The sequence below is a fragment of the Oncorhynchus gorbuscha genome, linkage group LG04, assembly GCF_021184085.1.
Source record: "Oncorhynchus gorbuscha isolate QuinsamMale2020 ecotype Even-year linkage group LG04, OgorEven_v1.0, whole genome shotgun sequence".
Lineage (NCBI taxonomy): Eukaryota > Metazoa > Chordata > Actinopteri > Salmoniformes > Salmonidae > Oncorhynchus > Oncorhynchus gorbuscha.
The window spans coordinates 46393817-46421027 of NC_060176.1; the positions used below are offsets into that span (position 1 = coordinate 46393817).

Consider the following 27211-nt stretch of genomic DNA (forward strand, 5'->3'; position numbering starts at 1 on the left):
GTATATGTTTTTTATTTTTTGAAACAGGACAAATCTGATGGGGCACGTGCCCCCTATGGGCATGACTGCTGATAGGGGTGAGATGTCAATCCACCTGCTGCTGTATGTTCTACAGTGCATGCACACAGATCAATTGCAGGTAAAAATGAAAATGTTCTTTACTGTAATCTCCAGGCCCCAGCATATGAACACATAACTATTATCAAGAATGCTGATGTGAAAGTGTGTGGGTCAACCAGCATCAACGACATTATCCTGAGTTGGGTCTACTTTTTCTTACTTGCGGCAGGTGTACATTAGAAGGCCGCGTTTTACGCCCTCACGAGGATGCAAGTGGAAGCGAATCATTCGAGCAGGGTCAAAGCGAAGCGATTCACTTTGAGGGAGCAAACAACAACCCAGGAAGTAGGTAACGTAATCGGCTGTTGAACGGGGACCACAAACTCAATACAAAAGTTCGACACATTTGATGCATCAGGATCAAATAAGTTATTGCTCGGGTGGCAAAGGACTCCATTTTCCAACAACATGTCTAATGATATGGTAGGTGCTGGAAAAAATCGTTATTTTCTGATGTGCTTGAAATATTTGGCTTTGTATAGAAAACAAAACATTACAGCGTTATAACCCGTCTCGGTCGAGTCCACACAGTCTATCCTTCTCACTTGAGAATCTAAATGTATCAGGTTGATAATTTCGTCTCCTGTTTGGGCTTCATATTATGTAATGAAAAGGTTCTGTTTTGCCCTCACTGCAAATTCTTTCTGACCAAGATGTCGTGGCAATGTCGTTTTTGAGGAAATGGACCAAAGTGTTGAAATTGTACATTTCTCTACTGGCGCCTGCGCAACAGTTGTTACTTTTGGGTAGTATAGTTTGATTTGATAAACACACTTCAATGTAGCCAAATCTATTTATTAGACAAAAATAAAAATAACAATAAAGCTTGAAACAATATCTTGGACAATATTGCAAGAAAATTAATTAGTTAACACCTCAAAGACAACCTCAGCATGAAGCTTCAACTGCGTAAATTTGAAGGATATGATAGTCAAATATACAAGGCTAACTCAAATACTACACCTTACTCTTTATGGGCTCTACGGGAGAATACTGGAAAACCCCGTATGAACTTACTGTGGAATACTGTACTGTGCTTCCTCCTCGGGAGAGGATGTAATAAAGTCTTGAAGTTTACTGAACAAAAATATAAACACAACATGTAAAGTGTCGGTTTCATGAGATGAAATAAAAGACCTCAGAAATGTTCCATGTGCACAAAAGCTTATTTCTCTTATAATGTGCAGACATTTGTTTACATTGTTGTTAGTGAGCATTTCTCCTTTGCCAAGATAATCCATCCACCTGACAGGTGTGGCATATCAAGAAGCTGATTAAACATGATGATCATTACACAGGTGCAGCTTGTGCTGGGAATAATAGGCCACTATAAAATGTGCAGTGTTAAAACACAACACAATGCCACAGATGTCTCATGTTTTGAGAGAGCGTGCAATTGACATGTTGACTGCAGGAATGTCCACCAGAGCTGTTGCCAGATAATTGAATGTTCATTTTTCTACCATAAGCCACTTCCAATGTCGTTTTAGAAAATTTGGCAGTACATCCAACTGGCCTCACAACCGCAGACCACATGTAACCACGCCAGCCCAGGACCTGCACATCCGGCTGCTTCACCTGTGCATGTGGGATCGTCTGAGACTAGCCACCTGGACAGCTAATGAAACTGTGGGTTTGCACAACCAAAGAATTTATGCACAAACTGTTTCATCGTCCTCACCAGGGTCTTGATTGCAGTTGGGCATCCTAACCGACTTCAGTGGGCAAATTCTCACCTTTGATGGCCCCTGGCACACTGGAGAAGTGTACTCTTCACAGATGAATCCTGGTTTCATCTGTACCAGGCAGATGGCAGACAGCATGGCGTTGTGTGGGCGAGCGGTTTGTTGATGTCAACGTTGTGAGCAGAGTGTCCCATGTTGGAAGTGGGGTTATGGTATGGGCAGGCATAAGCTATGGACAATGAACACAATTGCATTTTATCAATGGCAATTTGAATGCGCAGAGACACAGTGACCAGATCCTGAGGCCCATTGTCGTGCCATTCAACTGCCGCCATCACCTCATGTTTCAGCATGTTTCATGCACGGCCCCATGTCACAAGGATCTGTACACAATTCCTGGAAGCTGAAAATGTTCCAGTTTTTCCATGGCCTGCATACTCACCAGATATGTCACCCATTGAGCATGTTTGGGGTGCTCTGGATCAACGTGTACGACAGTGTGTTCCGTTTCCCGTCAATATCCAGCATCTTCGCACAGCCATTGAAGAAGAGTGGGACAACATTCCACAGGCCACAATCAACAACCCGATCAACTCTGTGCAAAGGAGATGTGTCGGGCAGCATGAGGCAAATGGTGGTCACACCAGATACTGACTGGCTTTCTGATCCATTACCCTTTTTTAAGGTATGTGTGACCAACAGATGCATATCTGTATTCCCAGTCATGTGAAATTGACTGATTTTCTTTATATGAGCTGTAACTCAAGTAAAATATTTGAAATTTTTGCATGTTGCATTTATATTTTTGTTCAGTGTACAATTGACTAAAGGGATGATTCCTAAAAGGAAAACATTTTTTGGTTGTATTTCCATTAAATATAATCCATAGAAGGGTCCTTTGGAGGAAAGATATTTGACATTTGTATCTTAAAGCATAATTGAAAAAATAATAAATTGAAGAGGTATATTTGTGACATTTTGGCTTTACCCTTTAAGACTACATAATCTTTAGTCTGTAGGTGCTACAAAGCGAAAATGTGTGTCATATGAAGCTTTGCCGCTGACTCTGTAATATTAGTAGTATATTGAAAATATATTCATGGACAAAATATGATTTTGCAAATGTTCTACATATTGTTTAACATAATATACTCTACAGGCATATCAAAGTTCCTGAGTGGTATTTCTGCTACTTTTAGGGTTATGGTCCAATTTGTAAGCGTTACCAATATAGTGAATGTATAAATGGATTCAAAATGCTAGCTCTCTGCTGGTTATTTGCAGGGTGTGCAATGGTACAAGTAAAATAAGTGCTGTGATTGGTTACATTGCTTACCATGCCAATTTCTCCGTATAAAATAGGCCATAACCTTAAAACTAGCAGAGATCCCACTGGAACTTTGAATATGCCCATAGATCAATGTATTATGTTCAACAATATTTGCGTGTATATTTTTCAGTATTCATAAATTAATGTAAGACAATTGTTATTGAAATGAAATACTACTCTCATTACAGAGCAAGCAATAAAGATTCAAATGACAACCATTTTTGCTTTGTAGCACCTACAGATGAAACATTTAGATCTGGAATTCATAGCGTTGAAACTGCCACGTCTGTTTGCGATATGACAACAACAAAGATGCTACTTCAAACAACAAACGCTGTTTTTTTTTCCCCTCGGACATCATTGCACCTATAACAGAACATCAGAGTACACATTTCATATTTTACCATGATGCTGAATGCTCATTCCCTCAAAACAATAACAAATGCGCTTGGGGTGGCGCTGTTGCGCCTATCGCGGATCTCAGCTTTAGAGAATGTCTGGGTAAGTCCAAAATGTCACAAATGTTCCAACTTCAATTGATTATTCCTCAATTAAGCTTCAAGATACAAATGTCAAATATGCAGTACCAGTCAAAAGTTTAGACACACCTACTCATTCAAGGGTGTTTCTTTATTTGAACTATTTTCAACATTGTAGAATTATATTGAAGACCTCTACTATGAAATAACACATGGAATTATGTAGTAACCAAGAAAGGGTTAAACAAATCAAAATATATTTTAGATTCTTCAAAGTAGCCACTCTTTGCCTTGATGACAGATTTGCACACTCTTGGCATTCTCTCAACCAGCTTCACCTGGAATGCTTTTCCAGAAGTCTTGAAGGAGTTCCCACATATGCTGAGCATTTATTGGATGCTTCTCCTTCACTCCGCGGTCCGACTCATCCCAAACCATCTCAATTGGGTTGAGGTCGGGGGATTGTGGAGGCCAGGTCATCTGATGTAGCACTCCATCACTCTCCTTCTTGGTCAAATAGCCTTACACAGCCTGGAGGTGTGTTGGGTCATTGTCCTGTTGAAAAACAAATGATAGTCCCACTAAGTGCAAACCAGATGGGATGGCGTATCGCTGCAGAATGCTGTGGTAGCCATGCTGGTTAATGTGCCTTGAATTCTAAATAAATCAGTGTCACCAGCAAAGCACAATCACACCTCCTCCAGGCTTCACGGTGGGAACCACACATTTGGAGATAATCCGTTCACCTACTCTGCGTCTCACAAAGACACAGCAGTTGGAACCAAAAATCTCATATTTGGACTCATCAGACCAAAGACAGATTATCACCAGTCTAATGTCCATTGCTCGTGTTTCTTGGCCCAAGCAAGTCTCTTATTATTGGTGTCCTTTAGTAGTGGTTTCTTTGCAGCAATTCAACCATGAAGGCCTGATTCACACAGTCTCCTCTGAACAGTTCATTTTGAGTTGTCTCTTGAACTCTTTGAAGCATTTATTTGGGCTGCAATCTGAGATGTAGTTAAATCTGATGACCTTATCCTCTGCAGCAGCGGTAACTTTGGGTCTTCCTTTCCTGTGACGGTCCTCATGAGAGCCAGTTTCTTCATAGCTCTTGATTGTTGTTACATTATAGCCTTATTCTAAAATCTACACACAATACCCCATAATGACAAAGTGAAAAAAAAAAATGGATATGTTTGCAAATCGATTTAAAATAAAAAACAGAAATACCTTCAGACCCTTTGCTATGAGACTAGAAATTGAGCTAAGGTGCACCTTCTTTCCATTAATCCTCCTTGAGATGTTTCTACAACTTGATTGGATTCCACCTGTGGTCAATTTAATTGAAAAGACACACACCTGTCTATATAAGTTTCCACAGTTGACAGTGCATGTCAGAGCAAAAACCAAGCCACGAGGTTGAAGGAATTGCCCGTAGAGCTCAGTCTGGATTGTGTCGAGGCACAGATCTGGGGAAGGGTACCAAAACATTTCTGCAGCATTGAAGGTCCCCAAGAACACAGTGGCCTCTAGCATTCAGAAATGGAACACGTTTGGAACTACCAAGACTCTTCCGACAGCTGGCCGCCCGGCCAAACTGAGCAATCAGGGAAGGGCCTTGGTCAGGGAGATGGCCAAGAACCCGAGGGTCACTCTGACAGTGCTCCAGAGTTCCTCTGTGGAGATGGGAGAACTTTCAGAAAGACCACTATCTCTGCAGCACTCCATCAATCAGACCTTTATGGTAGAGTGGCCAGACTGAAGCCACTCCTCAGTAAAAGGCAAATGACAGCCCACTTGGGAGTTTGCCCAAAAGCACCTAAAGGACTCAGACCATGAGAAATAAGATTCTCTGGTCTGATGAAACCAAGATTGAACTCTTTGGCCTGAATGTCAAGCGGCATGTCTGGAGGAAACATGGCACCATCCCTACTGTGAAGCATACTGGTGGCAGCATCATGCTGTGGGGATGTTTTTCAGTAGCAGGGACTGGGAGATACCCAAGATGACTCAATGCTGTAATCGCTGCCAAAGCTGCTTCAACAAAGTACTGAGTAAAAGGTCTGAATACGTATGTAAATGTGATATTTCAGTTTTTTATTTTATATATATTTGCTAAAATGTCTAAACCTGTTTTTGCTTTTGGGGTATTGTGTGTGTGTGTGTGTGTGTGTGTGTGTAGATTAATTAGGGGGGGAACTATTTAATCAATTTTAGAATAAGGCTGTAACCTAACAAAATGTGGGAACAGTCAAACGGTCTAATCTTGGCCGAAGTTTAGGAAGTTGGTAGGTACTTTTACTGTGTTAGTTGCCAGGGCTGTATGGTCGTGAAGGGTACATTGTAGACGGACCACTCGATAGGCTCAACATCAATGTTTTACAGTAGCTCCATAAATCCACAACGTCCCTGAGATGTATTTTATAACAGAATTTTTGGTGATGGTTGGGAAATTAAAATCTGATAGGCTACAATGTTATTGACCAACATGTTAGGGAAATGACTTGGCATTTAGAAGTACATTTTAGAGCAATCTATGATAGAGGTTCAATGGAACAGAACATTCTTCAGCCCTGTTCAAGCCTATACTCTCACACAAAATTAATTTATTCTTAGTTCACAGTAGTTATCCCAGATTAACAACTGTTCGTTCAGGTTCATGTACACATGAGCTACTCTCTGAAACAGATTTACTATGATTTGATGGCAACCTCTGACCAGACTGGGGTTAATTTAGTGAAGGTTATCTGAGAAAGGAAACTGGACCTAGTTTGCTGTCAAACATCATAATTATCTATAGCTTGCCCTGGTCCCAGATCTGTTTGTTGCTGTAATTGTCAAACATGTTTGGCATGATAGCACAGACTGGCACTTATTTACTGACCTAAGATCCATAATTCATCTGAATAATTTCCTCATTTATGTTAGCGACGGGATTATCTGTTGGATGTACTTTCTCTATCAGAGCAGACAGACATACTTTTGAATATATAGTGTATGTGGACACCACTCCAAATCAGTGAATTCGGCTATTTCAGCCACACCGGTTGCTGGCAGGTGTATAAAATCGAGCACACAGCCATGCAATCTCCACATACAAACTGCGAACCAGGCCTAATTGCCCAACATCAGTGTGCGACCTTTATAATGCTCTTGTGGTTGAATGGAAGCAAGTCCCCGCACCAATGCTCCAACATCTAGTGGAGTGGAGGCTGTTATAGCAGCAAAGGGGGGACCAACTCCATATTAATGCCCATGATTTTATAATGAGATGTTCAACGAGCTTCAAAAGGGCTTGATTCTCACGTATATTTGAGTAAGATTCTGTGTAATACTGTATGTAGCCTACTAGTGTCTCTATCATCAGTGAACTTCCTTTGTTCGTCAGTATGTAATGTTTCGCTCTCAATGGGACTTGTCATTTGATAGCAGTCTGCCATTCAGTTTGCCTCATGCAGGCAGAGCCCTGTGCCGGGAGAGAGCAGGTCGTGAAGGAGGGAGCGAGGAGACTCATCGAGTGGAAAGAAGAGATTCTTGTGTTTGTGAGCCAGGGGGCTCACGGGGTTTGGAAGAAATGTGCAACAACCCCCCCTGATCTGTTTAAAGGAAAGAATGAATGGGGCCATGTATCGTGAGATTTTGAGTGAAAACCTCCTTCCATCAGCAAGGGCTGGGTGAAACGTGGCTGGGTCTTTCAGCATGACAATGATCCCAAACACACCGCCCGGGCAACGAAGGAGTGGCTTCGTAAGAAGCATTTCAAGGTCCTGGAGTGGCCTAGCCAGTATCCAGATCTCAACCCCATAGAAGATATTTGGAGGGAGTTTAAAGTCTGTGTTGCCCAGCAACAGCCCCAAAACATCACTGCTCTAGAGGAGATCTGCATGGAGGAATGGGCCAAAATTGTCTTCACACCAGCAACAGTGTGTGAACCTTGTGAAGACATACAGAAAACGTTTGACCTCTGTCATTGCCAACAAAGGGTATGTAACAAAGTATTGAGAAACTTTTGCTATTGAACAAATACTTATTTTCCACCATAATTTGCAAATAAATTCATTAAAAATCCTACAATGTGATTTTCTGGATTTTTTTCCCCCTCATTTTTGTCTGTCATAGTTGAAGTGTACCAATGATGAAAATTACAGGCCTCATCTTTTTAAGTGGGAGAACTTGCACAATTGCTGGCTGACTAAATACTTTTTTGCCCCACTGTACGTGTAGTACTGGCATAACACTTCAACGCCTTACAGCATCTTTTACACAGCAAGCTGTCTGAAATATGAACGGAAATTACTACTATGCAAATAAAAAAAACATGGGGAGTGATGAACAGTTACAGGGGCCTTTCTTTCATATACGCCTCCTGGCAATGCAGTTACAGGAGCCTTTCTTTCATGTACACCTCCTGGCAATAAAATAGGCCTATTTGAAAGATGCATATGTTCCTGATTCTGACTTGGATCGTTGGGTGTATTCCAAACGGAAGCAAATGGATTTGAATTTGTCCAATAGAAACTCTCGTTTTCGTTGCAAAACGTTCTCCATTTGGAGTAAACGGTTGCCGTTGCAAAACGTTTTGGACCAATGATTACACCTGTTTTTTTTGTGTGCAGGTCTTACGTCATCATTAAAAGGCAGTTATGACCTAAAGTTACAGCACATACAGGTGTAAAACTGCTCCACAGGGTCCCCTGCCTACTGTTGTAAATTGATTTTTGATAAAGCTTTTGTAAGAGAATACAAAATAAACTCACACAGATATTACCAGTTTCCAAAAACATGTGCAGAAGCGTATTATCCTCATTGACCTCTCTCGCTCTCTCTCATGCTCTTTCTCTCTCTCGTGTTCTATTACTTTCTTTCTCTCATGTTCTATCACTGTCTGTCTCTGTTTTTCTCCAGGAGAAGGGTGAGGTGGTGGAGCAGGACAAGGTGAAGACCCTGCAATCTCAGGTGGATGGGGTGAAGGACATAATGACCCAGAACGTGGACCGGATCCTGGCCCGGGGTGAGAGGCTGGACGACCTGATGGGCAAGTCAGAGGACCTGCAGGCTGGGGTCAGTCCTACAACACTGTTCTTCCCCTCTTGTGTGCTCCTCTACTGTTTTTAAAAATGTTATTTCATAGTTAATCCAAATTAGGTATCCATAATTGGATTTAAAGTAGTCTATGGACTTAGAGTTTGACCCACAGTTTGGGTTTTGTGTAGTGTACTTCAGTTTAAATCCAATTAAATCAAATCAAACTGCATTTAAAATTCGCAATACACTTTACAGTAAAACAAAATGCATTATACACACACACAGTTTGCAAAGCATTGGTTACTGCAAAACCATGCAAATGGTATGATTTTTGTTAGCATATCCCATCCCATCTCTCCCTCAGGCTCAGAACTTCAAGCACACGTCTCAGAAGGTGGCTCGTTCCTACTGGTGGAAGAACATGAAGCTGTGGGTGGTGATAGTGGTCATCGTCCTCGTCATAATCCTCATCATCGTACTGCTCGCCACTGGAGTCATCCCTACTAGCTCGCCTGCTTCCCCTCTTCCCACACCCACAAAAGCGCAATAACCCCCCATGACGGAGACACACATTTACAGTACATCACACACACGCACATACACGCTTACTTACCACCTGAGCAATTTCTTTCAAGAGAAGCCCAACTTCGAAACCAACTTGGCTCATGATCAATAGCTACTGTTGACTCTACAGTTCAACAATGCGTCATCACTTTGAAATGAAGCATGGTGGCTTTTATGAATAACCCTCACTTATTTGCACATTTTCTCCCTTTTTCTTAAATACATCACTATCTCAACTCTTGTACTGCTTCACACCCTCCATCTAACCAGTCTTTGGCCATTCAAACACCATATGGTTCATTTGAAGAAAAAGAACTACTAACTTCCCTGCTATCTCTGTTAATGCTGGGCCGCAAATATTTCAGGGAAGACCAAAGTACTAATTAAGGGGTAGATATTGTCATTGTAGCCTATATAATGTTATTTGTGACACATTTCTAAATTCATGCTGGTATTTATTTGGCATTTATGGTTTCTATTCCTTTGGTGTTTTGAGGGTATGTAATGTGATCCACACACAGTCAGGGGTAAGGAGTTAAGCCTCCAAGAGGTCAAAGGTCAGGACAGATTTGAATGGGTGAACATGGGAGATATGAAAAGATTTGTGCTGTAGAGATGTGTTTGTCATGGTCATTGTTCCTGATATTTATTTTAAATTGTTTGTATAGTTAGTCTTTTCTCACTTTTTCACTGTGTTTGAATGGGTTTTAGCTGAGCTGGTTACTAGAAAGGTTGTCACAGTGTTTTTGTTTTGAAAGATGGGAGAACAGATTTTCTTACTTGCAATGTTACAGTTAAAGAAAGCATCGGAGGCCACAGACGACACAGGCTGGTGGGAACTGAGAGAGGGAAAGAGAGAATGGTGGGAGACTCTGGAGAAGCGAAAGGTCTTTACACCTCTATCCATGACCTTCTGATACTCCATCATACATAACCTGCTGGAACTCTTGTCAGGACCTATGCTTGTTATCATGTTCCATGCACCCAGGTCTTGGAAACCCTGGCTAACTCCAGTCAAGCTGCTGTGAGAGAGGGATGATTGAACAGCTAACAAGTCCCCTGCTGGTCTAAACTAATGTCTGCAGCTCCTATGACTGCTGTCACGACATGGCTTAGTTACTGCCTTGTTTTAGGAAGACACTATCTTTCAATTGTAATGTACTGTAATTCAGTCATTGCTTACCTATTTCTTCCCCTTTTATTTCTTTGCCCACTTTAATCTTAATTCCCCCAAAATGTATTAATTCTGGTAATGTAATCTTGACTCCATTAAAACGATAAATTGCAGAGTAGCTTTAGGTACATGTATTCTTTAGCTACTTTTGACTTTTAACTTATCCCCCTGCCCACTCCAATGGTGCAATACCATCTGAGCTTTGGAGAGGTCAAGGGGTTAACTCCCATGCGTGTATATAGTTCATGTTTAGTTTTTTCACCTGTTAGTACATTTGTAAACCATCCAATTAGTGTAACATTGAGGTTCATTTAAGGCTATATGTCATCTCTTCTGAACATCTTTTGTTTTTCATATTACTGTATTAATGTTATTCTTAATCAACAATACCAATGAAGGAGTATGATATGACATGCTTGGATTAAAAAGTGTCTACATACTTAGAAAATGCCTGACAACTTTTATAATGGGAAATTATTGAAGTACAATTTTGCCTTAATCCCTTAATTAAAAGTATGAGCACATTTAAAAAAAAAAAACGTTTTTATAATGCTGCCACCATAATGTGCCTTGCTATAGTCCGATCATAAAGGTCAGATATGTGTAGCCGTGGGGCGCCGGGCCAGAGATATAATGATATTTTAGACCAGTAGGATGTATTGGGAATTTGGGCCAGTTACAATTGTTGAAGAATTTGTTTTTCATTCATTGATAAGAGTTCAATTATGTTGTTTCTGATGAGTTATATAATAAAAAGTATTACCTTACGCAGTGATTTAGTTTTGTTCTTTCCTATTGTCTCAAATTATATTTGCTTGATCATAAAGTCACAAGAGGGAGACACATCACACTAACACAAAGAGGTCGGTGTAGTTGCTCAAAGGATCATGGGGAAAACCCAAAGGTTTTCCCCATGGCTGTTTAACTGTGTTCTAACTGCTGGGATCTCTCAATACGCTAATGGGGGGGGGGGGGGGGGTCTTGATTAAGTGTTTACTTTGTGAAGGCGTTATCTTGAATCAACAGAAAAGAACCGTTGAGCCATTACCAGGACAGTCAAGGTTCCCAGAGTTTTAATCTAATATTTGATATCTTTGGAAGCATTAACAGTATTTACTTGGACTGTATATTAGGTTTTACAGTGGGCATAAACAGTGTTAACATCTTGCAATTTGTACTCGCTATGCAAAGACCTCAAGGACATCTCAATCTCCATCCATGTGTCAGATCTCACATACGGGAAGGGGGTCCAGGTTGTTTGGATCTGATCTCCTTAGGCTGTGTTAACACAGGCAATCCAATTCTGATATTTTTTCCACTAATTGGAAGGGATACTGGATCGATAGAGGTAGATATGTATAGGACAGTGGAGGCTGCTGAGGGCAGGATGGCTCATAATAGTGGTTGGAACAGCGCAAATGGAATGGCATCAAATATATGGAAAGCGTGTGTTTGATGTATTTGATACTATTCCACTGTTTCTGCTCCAGCCATTACCACCAGCCCGCCCTTCCCAATGAAGGTACCACCAACCTCCTGTGGTATAGGGGTTCAGGTATATAAGGTATATGTATATGGGTAAGGTGACTAGGAATCAGGATATATGGTAAACAATAAACAGAGTAGAGTAGTTCTGGTTTATCCCAAAGAATGAATGTGATTGTTTTTAACAAAGCATGAAAAATGCTAATCTTATATTACCAAGGTACTTCTCACATAACAATTTACATTTGCAATCCTTAGGACCAACCATGTGTTCCTGAAACAACAGATTCCAATGTAAGAAACTAAAAGAGCCCATTTATACTGGACAGGAAATGGTATCTAGGCATTCTGTCCGGATTCTGATTGGAAGTCATGTGGATGTGAGTCCTCATTCCTCCATATTACATAATGATAAGGAGGGAGGGCCGAGTCGACTGAATATGTTCTTTGTGTTGGTGTGGAACGGACCCAGACGTGACCCATTGTTAACGAGGCCTGAGAGAGTCTGGTTAGTACCACACGACCTGACACAGCCTCACATGGTGGCTGTCATCTGCCCCCATACAGAACTGGATTGGAAATGGGGCAGTTTGGGTAAATGCCGGATGGGTCTGTCCATATTTAACCCAGTGGACCGTTCTAAATTGGGGGTTTTGTGCAGAATGATCATTATTTGCCAAATGTAGGGTCCTCAAGGGAAAAAAATGGGCAATGTGTGAGCCGATTTGTGGTCCCAGTCCATACCTGCCCCCATACACAATTAAGCGCCCCAACACTGGGCACAGCTCTAGTATGCTCTGATAAAGCCAAGGCAGGCAACCAGGGTTATAGCTTACTTCTTATTCATGTTTATCATTAAGTCAATGTTGACAGATGAAGGCGATAAAGAGAAAATCCTACCTTCCCAGGTAACCCATTTATGATTTCTTTATTACAGTTAAAGGACAGTTAATGAAAATGTTTGAAAACATGACGTTAGTGGTGGTTTGTTTAATGTCATATTGGTAAGATGGAGGACAACATATATTCCTGCATGACCTTAATTACAAATATACTAAGGTACACAGTGCACTCAGACAAAAAGTGTGGTTTCCGTTCACATGCATGTTTCTGTACTGGTTTCATGTCACAAAACCTTGATGGAAATAGTTGTAATGATGAAATAATGTAAGAATGTGCATTCAGCTCATTGATCAAATTACTCAGACTGCATTTTCCTACTGAAAACTTGTGAATTCCCTACCAAATGGAATATACATTTTTAAGTTTATTTAACAGCGAGAAAAGTTTTACTTCCTCTCGCATGTATTACTTCACTTTCAATTTCCTGATTATTATTTTTTTGTGGGGTTTGTGCTCTCTCACCCCACTCCTCCCTTCCTTTCCAAGATGTCCTGCATGACAGTTTCATATTATGACTGTGCTATGTCAGTTGTCATAAATGGTATGTAGGTTTACATCAACTGTAACTCTTATGGTGAGCGTTATTTATTATTTATTATAACTGAATAAATACAGACTAAGGCTGTGAGTTAAACTATAATTGAAATATAGTATTAACACAACAGGGTGTACAGTAGAAGCACGAGGAATTTGGGATGGAAGTTGGTAGTCCATAACTGGGGCGGCAGGGTAGCCTAGTGGTTAGAGCATTGGACTAGTAACTGAAAGGTTGCAAGTTCAAATCCCTGACCTGACAAGGTACAAAATCTGTCATTCTGCTCTGAACAGGCAGTTAACCCACTGTTCCTAGGCTGTCATTGAAAATAAGAATTTTTCAGAGCCTGACCGTTGCTAACAGTGAACACAGACAAGGACCCATTGTTTAAGTTTTGGAGCCTGTTAATGTGGACCAATTTGTCATAAAATGCAGTTTTTGTTTTCAATCCCCTCTACTAAAAAGGCAAATCATGGTCATATAGCCCACTCATTAGACTAGCTACTGTCATAGTAGCAGTGGTGGAAAAAGTACTCAAAAGTCATACTTCAGTAAAAATAAAGATATCTTAATAGAAAATGACTCAAGTAAAAGTGAAAGTCATCCAGTAAAATACTACTTGTGTAAAAGTCTAAAAGTATTTGGTTTTAAGTATAATTATGTATCAAAAGTAAATGGAATTGCTAAAATGTACTTAAGTATCAATAGTAAAAGTAAAAGTATTAAGAATTTCCAATTCAATATTTTATGCAAACCAGACAGCACCATTTTTTTTTAACGGAGAGCCAGGGGCACACTACAACACTGACATTAATTCACAAACAAAGCATTTGTGTTTAGTGATTCTGCCCGATCAGAGGCAGTAGGGATGACCAAAAAATGACTTAAGTAATACTTTAAAGTATTTTTACTTAAGTACTTTACACCACTGCATAGTAAGCCTAGGTGAAAGTGAAAGGCAATGGCTGAATATGAATATATAATGAAGACTCTATAACACTCGTCAAAAGCCTGTACAATCTGTAGATTTTCAAATGATAGGGAAGGTGTACGGTTTTGCACTTTCACTTATGTAGTATGATCACGCATCTAATATTACCGATCAACATTTAAATTCAGTGACATTACGGCCGCGACGTCACCGGGTCTGTTCTGCTGACTTCCAGAAAAGGGGTGGATGTCACCCGACCCGACCAGTAGACTTCAGTGAAAGTGGAAGAGAGTAGATCAGGAAAAATAAAGAATATCGACTAAAAGAAAGATTGCAACGAACTGTAGCCAACTGCAAATGAGATAAGGTTCAAATAAAAGTTTGTCATATCGGAAAATCATCTTGGATAAAGACAACATTTGTTTGAACACAAAGTTTATGCCAAGACGCAATGCATTGTGTTCAGTGACAGTTTACGACGGGAATAGAGATAGTAACGTGAAAGCAATGGTAAGTTTCTATGATTTTTTTGACAAATAAAGGATTAAGAAATACTATATTTATATATGTTTATGTGTTCATAGTTATTGCACAGACCTGTAAGAAGCGTTCCTTTATCACTGTATGTGTATAGCCTATATTAGGCTACAGCCTGGCTTTGAATTGCGTTAGACCGTTTTCCTACATTGAACTTGACTGTTATGTAGCCTACATCGTGTGATACAGTTAATTAGATATTAAATATTCCCTTTTATAGTTTTTATTTGATTTGGATTTGACTTATGAGAGATCAAACATAATTCAAACAAATTCATGCAAATAGATTATCTCATACAGACAGGGTTGGGTAGGTTACTTTATAAATGTAATCCGTTACAGTTACTAGTTACCTGTCCAAAATTGTAATCAGTAACTTAACTTGTTGAAGTTTACATAGCTGGCCATATATGAATGTTACATTTTACTTTATGGGTTGGTTATTTAGGCTTTTTCTAACCCATCGCCTTCTACTTCACACAATAAAAAGATTAAGTTACAAGTTATATCTTTACATTAATAAAAACCAAAGTCTATCAGAATTCCAGTCATTCCAATAAATGTTATACCCCTTGATCTTCAAGAATAGGACTTGGAAATATAGATTAGCCAAATTGTTTCACCTGAGCATAACCCCAAAATCAAGGACTTATTAGCCACCAGCCCTACTCTGTTGTTTATGATTTTGTTGTCATGGCGGACTGATTGGGCTCATTGATTTGAGTTGAAAAATAATGCTGCGCTCATGGAATGACGTGCTCTGAGCCATATTGAAAAGTGCTGTTTATATATGAAAAATGTATGCCATATTCTGCATTTGCTATAGGCCTGTTGTTTACCTTTTTGTTGGTGACACTTTAATATCTTGATAATATGCAGATGAAACAATAACAAAACTGACACCCCGCCTTTGTTTTGGTAAAAACAGAAGATAGCCAGCCCTATTTGATAAAAGACCAAGTCCATATTATGGCAAGAACAGCTCAAATAAGCAAAGCGAAACGGCAGTCCATCATTACTTTAAGACAGGAAGGTCAGTCAATACGGAACAAAATTGCAGTCACAAAAACCATCAAGTGCTATGATGAAACTGGCTCTCATGAGGACCGCCACAGGAATGAAAGACCCAAAGTTACCTCTGTTGCAGAGGATAAATTCATTCGAGTTACTAGCCCAAATAATGCTTCACAGAGTTCAAGTAACAGACATCTCAACATCAACTGTTCAGAGAAGACTGTGTATCAGGCCTTCATTGTCAAATTGCTGCAAAGAAACCACTACTAAAGGACACCAATAAGAAGAAGAGACTTGCTTGGCCCAAGAAAACATGAGCAATGGACATTAGACCGGTGGAAATCTGTCCTTTGGTGTGGATTCCAAATTTGAGATTTTTGGTTCCAACCGCTTTGTCTTTGTGAGAAGCAGTCTGGGTGAACGGACGGTCTTCGCATGTGTAGTTCCTGCCATAAAGCATGGAGGAGGAGATGTTATGGTGTGGGGTGCTTTGCTGATGACACTGTCTGTGATTTATTTAGAATTCAAGGCACATTTAACCAGCATGGCTACCACAGATTTCTGCAGCGATACGCCATCCCATCTGGTTTGGGCTTAGTGGGACTATCATTTGTTTTTCAACAGGACAATGACCCAACACACCTCCGGGCTGTTTAAGGGCTATTTTACCAAGATGGAGAGTGACAGAGTGCTGCATCAGATGAGCTGGCCTCCACAATCCCCCGACCTCAACCAAATTGAGATGGTTTGGGATGAGTCGGGCCGCAGAGTGAAGGAAAAGCATCCAACAACTGCTCAGCATATGAGGGAAGTCCTTCAAGACGGTTGGAAAATCATGCCAAGTGAAGCTGGATGAGAGAATGCCAAGTGTGCAAATCTGTCATCAAGGCAAAGGGTGACTATTTGAAGATTCTCAAACATGAAATATATTTTTGTTTAATTTGATTTGTTTAACACTTTTCTGGTTACTACATGATTCCATATGTGTTATTTCATAACTCTATTGTCTTCACTATTATTCTAAAATGGATGTAGCAATTACAGATTTCCCCTTAAATCTATCAAAAGTGTGTGAGTTTGAGCACGTGTCCATTAGGCATGGATATTTTTTCTTCTCAGAATGAATTCGATTGAGCAATCATAGCCCCACTTTCATTCCATAGGCTGGGATCCGCACTATTCAGCTGTTGCAAGAGTGCATTTTCCACTGGCTGTCCACTGGTTTCAAAAACAATGATTGATAGGTAGCTTAAACTTCTTTAATTAAACCATTATTGGGTTCAAATACAAATTTATATTTGTGAACAGCCATCCAAAACAACCACCAGCTAAATGAGAGAGCAGCAGTGTGATTCACATCAATGCGCTATGTGGATATCAATAAAAAGTGATACCCGTATCGCCATAGACTACATCACTGCTGTCGTCCTTACCTCCAAGCGTTTATTCAAATTAGATCATCTTTGGATGCCAACAGCAGTTGCACCATTGGAAGACATAGCTTGGACTGTAGCCTACAAAAACGTATGCCTGATTTTCCCGCGATCCATCAAACACATTTAGTGTGTCATCATAGTAGTCTTTGACTTGTGGTCAGACACGCTCAGGCTGAACATATTTAGATTTTCAATTTTGATTTGAATGTCTTTGACATCCTTTCTGAATTTAAAAGTAATCCTCAAAGTAATCTAGTTTTCAAAAGTATCTGTAATCTGATTACAACATTTTTGCTAGTAACGTAACTGATTACAGTTACCGTTTTTTGTAATCCGTTACTCCCCAAACCTGCATACAAACCTGAAAATGGTTTGTGAACGTCATCAGAGGGTCAGGGTAATAATTTAGTGTAGGATATTAACCTATCAATCAACCACATTTAAATGGTTAGATATTTTTATGTTTGTTTATGACATTACTATATTTACTCTTATTTAATAACAGATATAGACCCAGCTCTGTTAAATATCTCTGAAGTCCATAAGCAGACTATCCCTCAAATCACATTTTATTGGTCTCATACACATGGTTAGCAGATGTTAATGTGAGTGTATGTGCTTCTAGTTCCGACAGTGCAGTAATATCTAACAAGTAATCTAACAATTCCCCAACAACTACCTAATACACACAAATCTAAAGGGGTGAATGAGAATATGTACATATATTTATATGGATGAGCGATGGCCGAGTGGCATAGGCAAGGTGCAATAGATTGTAGAAAATACAGTATATACATGTGATATGAGTAATGTAAGATATCTAAACATTATTTAAGTGCCATTATTTAAAGTGACATTGTTTAAAGTGACTAGTGAACCATTTATTAAAGTATTTATTAAAGTGATTGGGCTTCAATGTAGGCAGCAGCCTCTCTGAGTTAATGATTGCTATTTAGCAGTCTGATGGCCTTGAGATAGAGGCTGTTTTTCAATCTCTCGGTCCCAGCATTGATGCACCTGTACTGACCACGCCTTCTGGATGATAGCGGTGTGAACAGGCAGTGGCTCGGGTGGTTGTTGTCCTTGATGATCTTGCTGTGACATCTGGTGCTGTAGGTGTTATGGAGGGCAGGTAGTTTTCCCCCGGTGATGCATTGTGCAGATCGCACCACTCTCTGGAGAGCCTTGCTGTTGAGGGCGGTGCTGTTGCCATACCAGGCTGTGATACAGCCCAACAGGATGCTCTCGATTGTGTCTGTAAAAGTTTGTCAGGGTTTTGGGTGAGAAGCAAAAGTTCATCCGCCTCCTGAGATTGAAGAGGCGCTGTTGCACCTTCTTCACCACGCTGCCTCTGTGGGTGGACCATTTCAGTTTGTCTGTTATGTGTACGCCCAGGAACTTAAAACGTTCTACCTTCTCCATTGCTGTCCCTTCGATGTGGATAGGGGGATGCTCCCTCTGCTGTTTCCTGAAGTCCACAATCATCTCCTTTGTTTTGTTGACGTTGAGTGAGAGGGTGTTTTCCTGACACCACACTCCAAGTGCCCTCACTTCCTCCCTGTAGGCTGTCTCATCGTTGTTGGTGATCAAGCCTACTACCGTTGTGTCGTCTGCAAACTTGATGATTGAGGTAGAGGTGTGCATGGCCATGCAGTCATGGATAAACAGGGAGTACAGAAGGGGCCCAAGTGTTGAGGGTCAGCAAAGCGGAGATGTTGTTTCCTACCTTCACCACCTGGTGGCGGACCGTCAGAAAGTCCAGGACCCAGTTGCACAGGGTGGGGTTGAGATCCAAGGCCTCCAGCTTGATGATGAGCTTGGAGGGTACTATGGTGTTGAATGCTGAGCTCTAGTCAATAAACAGCATTCTTACATAGCTATTATTTTTGACCAGATGGGATAGGGCAGTATGCAGTGTGATGGCGATTGCGTCATCTGTGGACCTTTTGGGGCGGTATGCAAACTGAAGTGGGTCTAGGGTGGCCGGTAAGGTGGCGGTGATATGATCCTTGACTAGCCTCTCAAAGCACTTCATGATGACAGATGTGAGTGCTATGGGGCAGTAGTCATTTAGTTCAGTTATCTTTGCCTTCTTGGGTATAGGAACAATGGTAGCCATCTTGAAGCATGTGGGGACAACAGACTGGGATAGGGAGCGATTGAATATGTCCGTAAACACACCAGCCAGCTGGTCTGTGCATGCTCTGAGGATGCGGCTGTGGATGCCGTCTGGGCCAGCAACCTTGCGAGGGTTAACAAGTTTAAAAACGTAAATGTTTTACTCACGTCAGCCACGGAAAAGGGAGGGCGCAGTCTTTGTTAGCGAGCCGCGACAGTGGCACTGTATTATCCTCAAAGTGGGCAAAGAAGGTGTTTAGTTTGTCTGGAAGTGTGACGTCGGTGTTCGTGACGTGGCTGTTTTTGTAGTCCGGGATTTCCTGTAGACCCTGCCACATACGTCTCATCTCTGAGCCGTTGAATTGCGACTCCACCTTGTCCCTGTACTGGAATTTCGCTTGTTTGATTGCCTTGCGGAGGGAATAACTACACTGTTCATATTCAGCCATATTTCCAGACCTATTTCCATGGTTAAATGTGGTGGTTCGCGCTTTCAGTTTTGCGCGAATGCCGCCATCCATCCACGGTTTCGGGTTAGGGTAGTTTTTAATTGTCACAGTGGGTACAACATCTCCAATGCCCTTCTTTAGAAATGCACTCATCGAGTCAGCGTATAGGTCAATGTTGTTCTCTGAGGCTGATTGGAACATATTCCAGTCCGCGTGATCAAAACAATCTTGAAGCGTGGCTTTCAATTGGTCAGACCAGCGTTGAATGGTTCTCTTCACTGGTACATCCTGGTTAAGTTTCTGCCTATAAGACGGAACGAGCAAGATGGTGTCGTGGTCGGATTTGCCGAAGGGAGGGTGGGGAAGTTAGAGTAGTAGTGGTCGAGAGTATTAGCCCTGTGTGTCGTGCAATCAATATGCTGATAGAATTTAGGTAGCCTTGTTCTCAAATGTTCTTTGTTAAAATCCCCAGCTACAACAAATGCAGCCTCTGGATATATAGTTTCCAGTTTACATAGAGTCCAGTGAAGTTCCCTGAGGGCCGTCTTGGTGTCTGCTTGAGGGGGATTGTACACAGCTGTGACAATAACTGATGAGAATTCTCTTGGTAGGTAAAATGGCTGGCATTTGATTGTAAGGATTTCTAGGTCAGGTGAGCAGAAGGACTTGAGTTTCTGTATGTTGTTATGATTACACCATGAGCCGTTAATCATAAAGGATACACCCACGCCCTTCTTCTTCCCAGAGAGGTGTTTATCTCTGTTGGCATGATGCATGGAGAAGCCGGGTGGCTGAACTGATTCTGACAACATATCCCGAGAGAGCCATGTTTCTGTGAAACAGAGAATGATACAGTCTCTGATTTCTCTCTGGAAGGCAACCCTTGCTCGGATTTCGTCTACCTTGTTGTCAAGAGACTGGACATTGGCGAGTAGTATAGTCTGGTGCGGTGAGCGATGTACTCGTCTATGGAGCCTGACCAGGAGGCCGCTCCGTCTGCCCCTTCTGTGGCGCCGTTGTTTTGGGTCGGCTACTGGGATTAGATCGATTGTCCTGGGTGGTGGTCCGAACAGCGGATCCGCTTCAGGAAAGTCGCATTCCTAGTCGTAATGTTGGTAAATTGACGTTGGTCTTATATCCATTAGTTCTTCCCGGCTGTATGTAATAAGACTTAAGATTTCCTATTTCCTGGAAGGGGCAACAGTTCCTGTGTGAAGACTTTGTCGCCAGTTGTTTTTTAAACCGACTATTGTTCAGCTATTAAAACTTAACTGGTGGTGCGAACTAAATCAGTGCCATGCATATCCTCAAACTTTATGTCTCAATCCAATTTAACTACAACAATCCAGATGTAGTATTATTCACCATATGACAGCTGTAATAGTGAATATAAATGGGAAAAAATGCACCGGTAATTGACCCATAACTTATAACAGCTAGTCCTAACTTGTCACTGGGGGCACTGAACTAGTGTTCTAACCTGGTCATATCCCACTATGTTTGTGTGTATGAAAGGGTATCGAAGAAGTAATGACAGTGAAATATGAAATCATCAGATTCGCTGAGATTGCACTTGTTTTGTTCAGTCTCTTGATAAACATTTGGCTATTGGCTGGCACTGACAATTTGGGATTATGGAGAGGGAATTGAATTGTTTCTTTGTTATCTTGCTAGGTCGTTATCTAGCTATAGCCACCTGGAAAGTTTCAACAATGGCTTTTTACAAAATAACAATATTAGCTAGCTAGCTAACGTTGGAATCTAGACCGTAAACTAAGCAACACACACGGACATGCAAGGCCAAACAATGCTACTGACACCATCTGGTTTGAGTGGCTAACGATGAACACAAAAGAGATTGACTGCCTACATTCTGTTCAGAAGTGCTAAGTACTGTCGGCGGGAAAACGTTTGACAATCCTACCGGTGTGTCTGAGCTTTAGTGTTAGAGCACTCAGCATCCTTGACTCCTGAATCACTCACTTCCCTGTCCGGCTCAGAGGGCAAAAGGTCACGGACAGTCCCATCAGGATATAAATCAAGCTCTGCACAACCTATTAATAAATATCCTGTTTACGTTTTTAGTGACTTGAGATTTGCGTCTTCCGTTGATATCAATACATGATTTAAGTGTGCACATCTCAGTTAGGATTCGGCCCTTACAGTTTATATTAGATTTTGGTGGCCTCCAAGAGTGTCATTGTCACAGTGGGTTGTTCAACCTTCGTTGCCCCAGGGTAAAATGCTTCATTTGTTTGGAGAGCTGTAGGGTGCCGCCATGTTCCTCCAGACAGACTCAGAGGCTACAGAAAACAGAGTAATCCAGATTTCCAGGAAAACCTGCCCCACTTCAGTTGTTGGGTGTCATATTCCTGTTCTGTCTTGTTTGCTCTATGGAAACGTAATCTCTCAGCCAAAATGACTAATGATTCATGTTACTGTGTTAACAATGCACTACCGTTAAGCATTGCATAGGTTACACAACATAAGAAATACAAAATATTACCTTGAACATGTTGACACAAAGATAGGGACAAATCTATAAAGAACAATGCGTGAGCTACAGATTCAATTATCTTAATCACCCTTTTGCAGAATAACCTTCCTGCAACGCAGGAAATGTAAAACATTTAGTGTATTTGGGGTTTAAAAAGGCTTCTAAAGTTTATAATTTCCACTTTGAAATTCCTTTTACGAGAAATACATCAATCTCTACAAAAATGTCCATGAATTATAATCCACATAATTATTCACATTTACTGTTGCTGCAGGATTATTTTCCCTGCTGTAGGAAACTAGCTCAAGTTAAGATCCTACATCTGTACACACACTATGGTGCTTATGATTATTGTTCAATCATTGTGTCAATAAATTTGTTCAAACCAACCCAAATAAACCATTAATAAAATTACATCAAATCGGTAGTGGTTCCATGATTTATCTTCCATTAACCCCAAACATTTTTTTGTGTGTTCAGGAGAATGGGAAGAACCGCCTGCAGCAGGCCCAGGAGGAGGTGGAAGAGGTGAAGGTGATCATGCTAGATAATCTCAACAAGGCCGACGAGAGGTCAGGCAAGCTGGGAGAACTGGAGAACAGGGCCGATGAACTTCTGGAGAAGGTGATTGAAGTTTATGGATCTGTTCCAAATTGTGCACTATATCGGGAATAAGGTGCCATTTGGGGTGTACCCTAGATGTAATAATATATGTCTTTAATGGAACCAAATCATGACTTAAAACAAAGCATTCGTAATATGAAGACACAGACTTTGAAGGTCTTACTTTGATGATTCCAATGCTATCATACACAAATAGCACAATAGGGTTCTCCTTTGGATTCTCCAGCTTTGGTGTCTCATGAAAGGTTTTTCCAATGTTCCATGGTCCAAAACAAGTCCAGGGAATAGGCAGGAAATGTCATATTGGTGTTTACAAATACACTTTAGGTGGAATTGGAGAGGGGAAATAATGTACAATTTACATCCTGGTTGTGGTTTAAGCTGATATTTTTAGAAAGGTATTTCCTATTGTTGTAAGATGAATTAAACCCACTAGTCTCCCTCGGTATAGAGAGAGGGGTGTCCAGGATGTGCCACAGGGTGCATGTCCGTAATGGTCCATCCTGGGGTCAACCAACCAGGTCACAGCTTTCCCACATTTCTCCCCAGCCAGGCTGTTACATCACAACAACCACATAGTTCTCTGAGGACTCGCTCGGTGGCTGACTGGGGTTGCATCCCAAATGGCACCTTATTCCCTATCCCACTACTTTTGACTAGAGCCCACATGGGACACAGCCATAGTTATCTGAGGACTGGCCGGCTGTTACTGGGTTACTGGGAAAAATAAAACAGAAGCGTCAAGAAAAACAAACAGTCTCGATTCATTGGAAGATCATTGGGAAGGTAGTGTGCACTGTAACTAAAGGCTTCTGTCTAGCAATTTGTCAGAAAATGTCAAGTTTCATGACAGAATAGTTCTTTCTGGATTTTAAAATATGTACAATGCACCATGACCTCAATTGCACGGATAAAGCAGACCCCCCCCCCCCCCTCCATATTCTGACAGATATAGATGCATAGAGTCTTGGTATTAACATCCTACTATCTTAATATTAACATCTTATAATTATGTGTTTTCAGAGTAAGGCTTTCTCAAAGTCTGCTGGAAGAGTTAAACAACAGAAGTGGTGGGAACACATGAAAATGAAAGTGTTGCTGTCCGGTATAGGGGTTGTCGTGGCAGCCATCATCATTGGGATTGTTGTATGGACAGCGTCTGGACCTGACGACCGCAGCTCAAACAGCTCCACTGCTGTAGAGCAGCCCACCTCAGGGCCTTAGGACCATAGACTGCCTGTCAGAGCAAAGGACATGGAGGAAAGGAAGATGGAAGATGGAGATGGAGATAGGGGCAATCGAGGCCTCCCCGGAAATAAGGAGTCAATCAGACAAGAATAGTGCATGTAGATGAATATATAGGTTTATTAACCTGGTCCCAGATTTGGGACCAAACATTTGGCATGACATTGAGCGACAACGAGTTGGTATGATGATAGCACAAACATGCTTTCCACCTGAGCTCAATATAAGTTTTTGTAGGTTGACTCTTCTTAACTTTTTAATCTGTGATATTGTTTATTTTTAGAAGCATTTTAGGCTCCGTGCTCAGTGTGTAGATCGTTGAATGAAATGGTACCATCACTAGCTCAGCTGCTTCCCAATTCAGTATCGTCTTCAACTGGCCGTAGTTGGTCAGGCTCACTAGTTTAACATTCATACTCAGAAATGCTTCAGCCTTACCATAGGATTTGGTATATGTGAATGTTTGGTCAGTTCAAATAAAACATATTGTGCCTTTGGTATGTTAAAAAGCAAAAATCACCATTGGATGAATTGTGTATCCTTTTTTTCAGTATTCCATGTAAGCTGTAAAATTATAATTGTCATGACATTTTATGAGTAAGTCATTTCATGTCATTCTTCCTGTTTTTCTGGTCAAAAGAAACATAAGAAAAGGAACTTAATTTTATGTGTATACAAAACACTTATGTTTGATGAAAGTTTGTTTCTGTGGGCAATGCAGTGTGAGTGCCTATGTTACATGTGTCATTCATTAGCCTACAGGTAAGCAAGGTGTACAGTATCAAAAACCGCTGCAGAGAAATTGCATCATCTCTTCACTTATCTTCTTAACATATGAGTTTGTCATTTTGGTGTCCTCTCTATTTGTAACCTCATCCCCATGCTCAATTGTTAGCCGGCTGGTGGATGAGATTACCCTATTTGTTACTGATTTTCCTTTCCCAATTGTTTTTTACCCTTGAGCTATTACCATCTCAAATACATGTAAAACTGTAGTGCACAATTTGTAAAATAAAAAATAAGTTGATAAGTTATTTCTGTGGAGCATTTTGATTGAGTGTGTACAATGCATTCGGAAAGTATTCAGACCCCTTGACTTTTTCCACATTTTGTTACGTTACAGCCTTATTATATAATGGATTTGATTGTATTTTTCCCTCTTCAATCTGCACACAATATCCCATAATGACAAAGCAAAAACAGGTTTAGACATTTTTGCAAATGTATTAAAAAATAAAAAACTGAAATATTACATTTACATAAGTATTCAGACCCTTTACTCAGTACTTTGTTGAAGCACCTTTGGCAGCGATTACAGCCTCGAGTATTCTTGGGTATGACGCTACAAGCTTGGCACACCTGTATTTGGGGAGTTTCTCCTATTCTTCTCTGCAGATCCTCTCAAGCTCTCAGGTTGGATGGGGAGCTTCGCTGCACAGCTATTTTCAGTTCTCTCCAGAAATGCTTGAAAGGTTCAAGTCTGGGCTCTCGTTGGGCCACTCAAGGACATTCAGACTTGTCCCGAAGCCAGGCCTGCGTTGTCTTGGCTGTGTGCTTAGGGACGCTGTCCTGTTGGAAGTTGAATCTTCGCCCCCAGTCTGAGGTCCTGAGCACTCTGGAGCAGGTTTTCATCAAGGATCTCTCTGTACTTTGGTCCGTTCATCTCCTAGTTCCTGCCGCTGAAAAACATCCTCACAGAATGATGCTGCCACCACCATGCTTCACCGTAGGGATAGTGCCAGGTTTCCTCCAGGCGTGATGCTTGGCATTCAGGCCAAAGAGTTCAATCTTTGTTTCATCAGACCAGAAAATCTTGTGTCTCATGGTCTGAGAGTCCTCTAGTTGCCTTTTGGCAAACTCCAAGCGGGCTGTTATGTGCCTTTTACTGAGGAGTGGCTTCCGTATGGCCACTCTACCATAAAGGCCTGATTGATGGAGTGCTGCAGAGATGATTGTCCTTCTCCCATCTCCACAGAGGAACTCTGGAGCTCTGTCAGAGTGGCAATCGGGATCTTGGTCAACTCCCTGACCAAGACCCTTCTCCCCCAATTGCTCAGTTTGGCCGGGCGGACAGCTCTAGGAAGAGTAGGTGGTTCAAAACATCTTCCATTTAAGAATGATGAAGGCCACTGTGTTCTTGGGGACCTTCAATGCTGCAGAAATGTTTTGGTACCCTTCCCCAGATCTGTGCCTAGACACAATCCTGTCTTGGAACACAATTCCTTCGACCTCATGGCATGGTTTTTGCTCTGACATGCACTGTCAACAGTGGGACCTTATATAGACAGGTGCGTGCCTTTACAAATCATGTCCAATCAATTGAATTTACCACAGGTGGACTCCAATCAAGTTGTAGAAACATCTCAAGGATGATCAATGGAAACAGGATACACCTGAGCTCAATTTCGAGTCTCATAGCGAAGGGTCTGAAGACTTATGTAAATAAGGTATTTCTGTTTTTTACTTGTAATACATTTCCAAAAAATTCTAAAAGCCTGTTTTCACTTTGTCATTATAGGGTATTGTGTGTAGATTGGTTAGGAAAATCTTTTATTTGATCCATTTTAAAATAAGGCTTTTACAAAACAAATTGAGGAAGTCAAGGTGTCCAATGTACTGTACATAAAGTAGCCCCATATTGAGTGAATTTACATATACATTTAGACATCATAAAGGGACTTTGTATTTGATGGAGAGAGAGCTGCTGACAAGTTAAATAGACAGTGAGTGAGAGACAGAGATAAAAAGAGCTGACAGGTTAACAGTTGCAAACAGGGTCAGTCCTCGATAACCAAGTCAATAAAAATACCAAACCAACCCTGTACCAGCTCGTGTTATCCTAAACCCCTCCCATACATAATTTGTGATCAGATGGACAGACTTTACATGACGGTACCCGGTAGAATGACGGTGGTGTAGCACAGATAGAACAAGGAGAAAATATCTACCAAGTTGGTCAGTGTCACACCCTGACCTTAGTTATCTTTGTTTTCTTTATTATTTGTTTAGGTCAGAGTGTGACAAGGGTGGTTTGTTTAGTTTTTGCATTGTCTAGGGGTT

The 27211-nt window shown here is 41.0% G+C and overlaps 2 protein-coding genes across 3 annotated transcripts; both read left to right on the plus strand.

Annotated features, from left to right (window-relative positions):
• Positions 1-345: 345 nt before the first annotated feature.
• vamp8 (vesicle-associated membrane protein 8 (endobrevin)) lies at positions 346-11144 on the plus strand. The gene is made up of 3 exons (XM_046346932.1): positions 346-543; positions 8520-8675; positions 9004-11144. The coding sequence occupies exons 1-3, from the start codon at positions 529-531 to the stop codon at positions 9187-9189; spliced, it is 357 nt and encodes a 118-aa protein (XP_046202888.1). The 5' UTR covers positions 346-528; the 3' UTR covers positions 9190-11144.
• A 1488-nt stretch (positions 11145-12632) lies between these two features.
• Positions 12633-25185, plus strand: LOC124034153 (vesicle-associated membrane protein 5-like). 2 transcript variants are annotated; one of them, XM_046346934.1, is made up of 3 exons: positions 12633-12770; positions 22763-22906; positions 23930-25185. In XM_046346934.1, exons 1-3 carry the CDS (start codon positions 12708-12710, stop codon positions 24128-24130), a joined length of 408 nt encoding a protein of 135 aa, XP_046202890.1. In that variant the 5' UTR covers positions 12633-12707; the 3' UTR covers positions 24131-25185. The 2 variants fall into 2 exon arrangements, with proteins under 2 accessions (XP_046202890.1, XP_046202889.1); XM_046346933.1 differs by lacking the exon at positions 12633-12770 and adding an exon at positions 14467-14741.
• The last annotated feature ends 2026 nt before the right edge of the window (positions 25186-27211 follow it).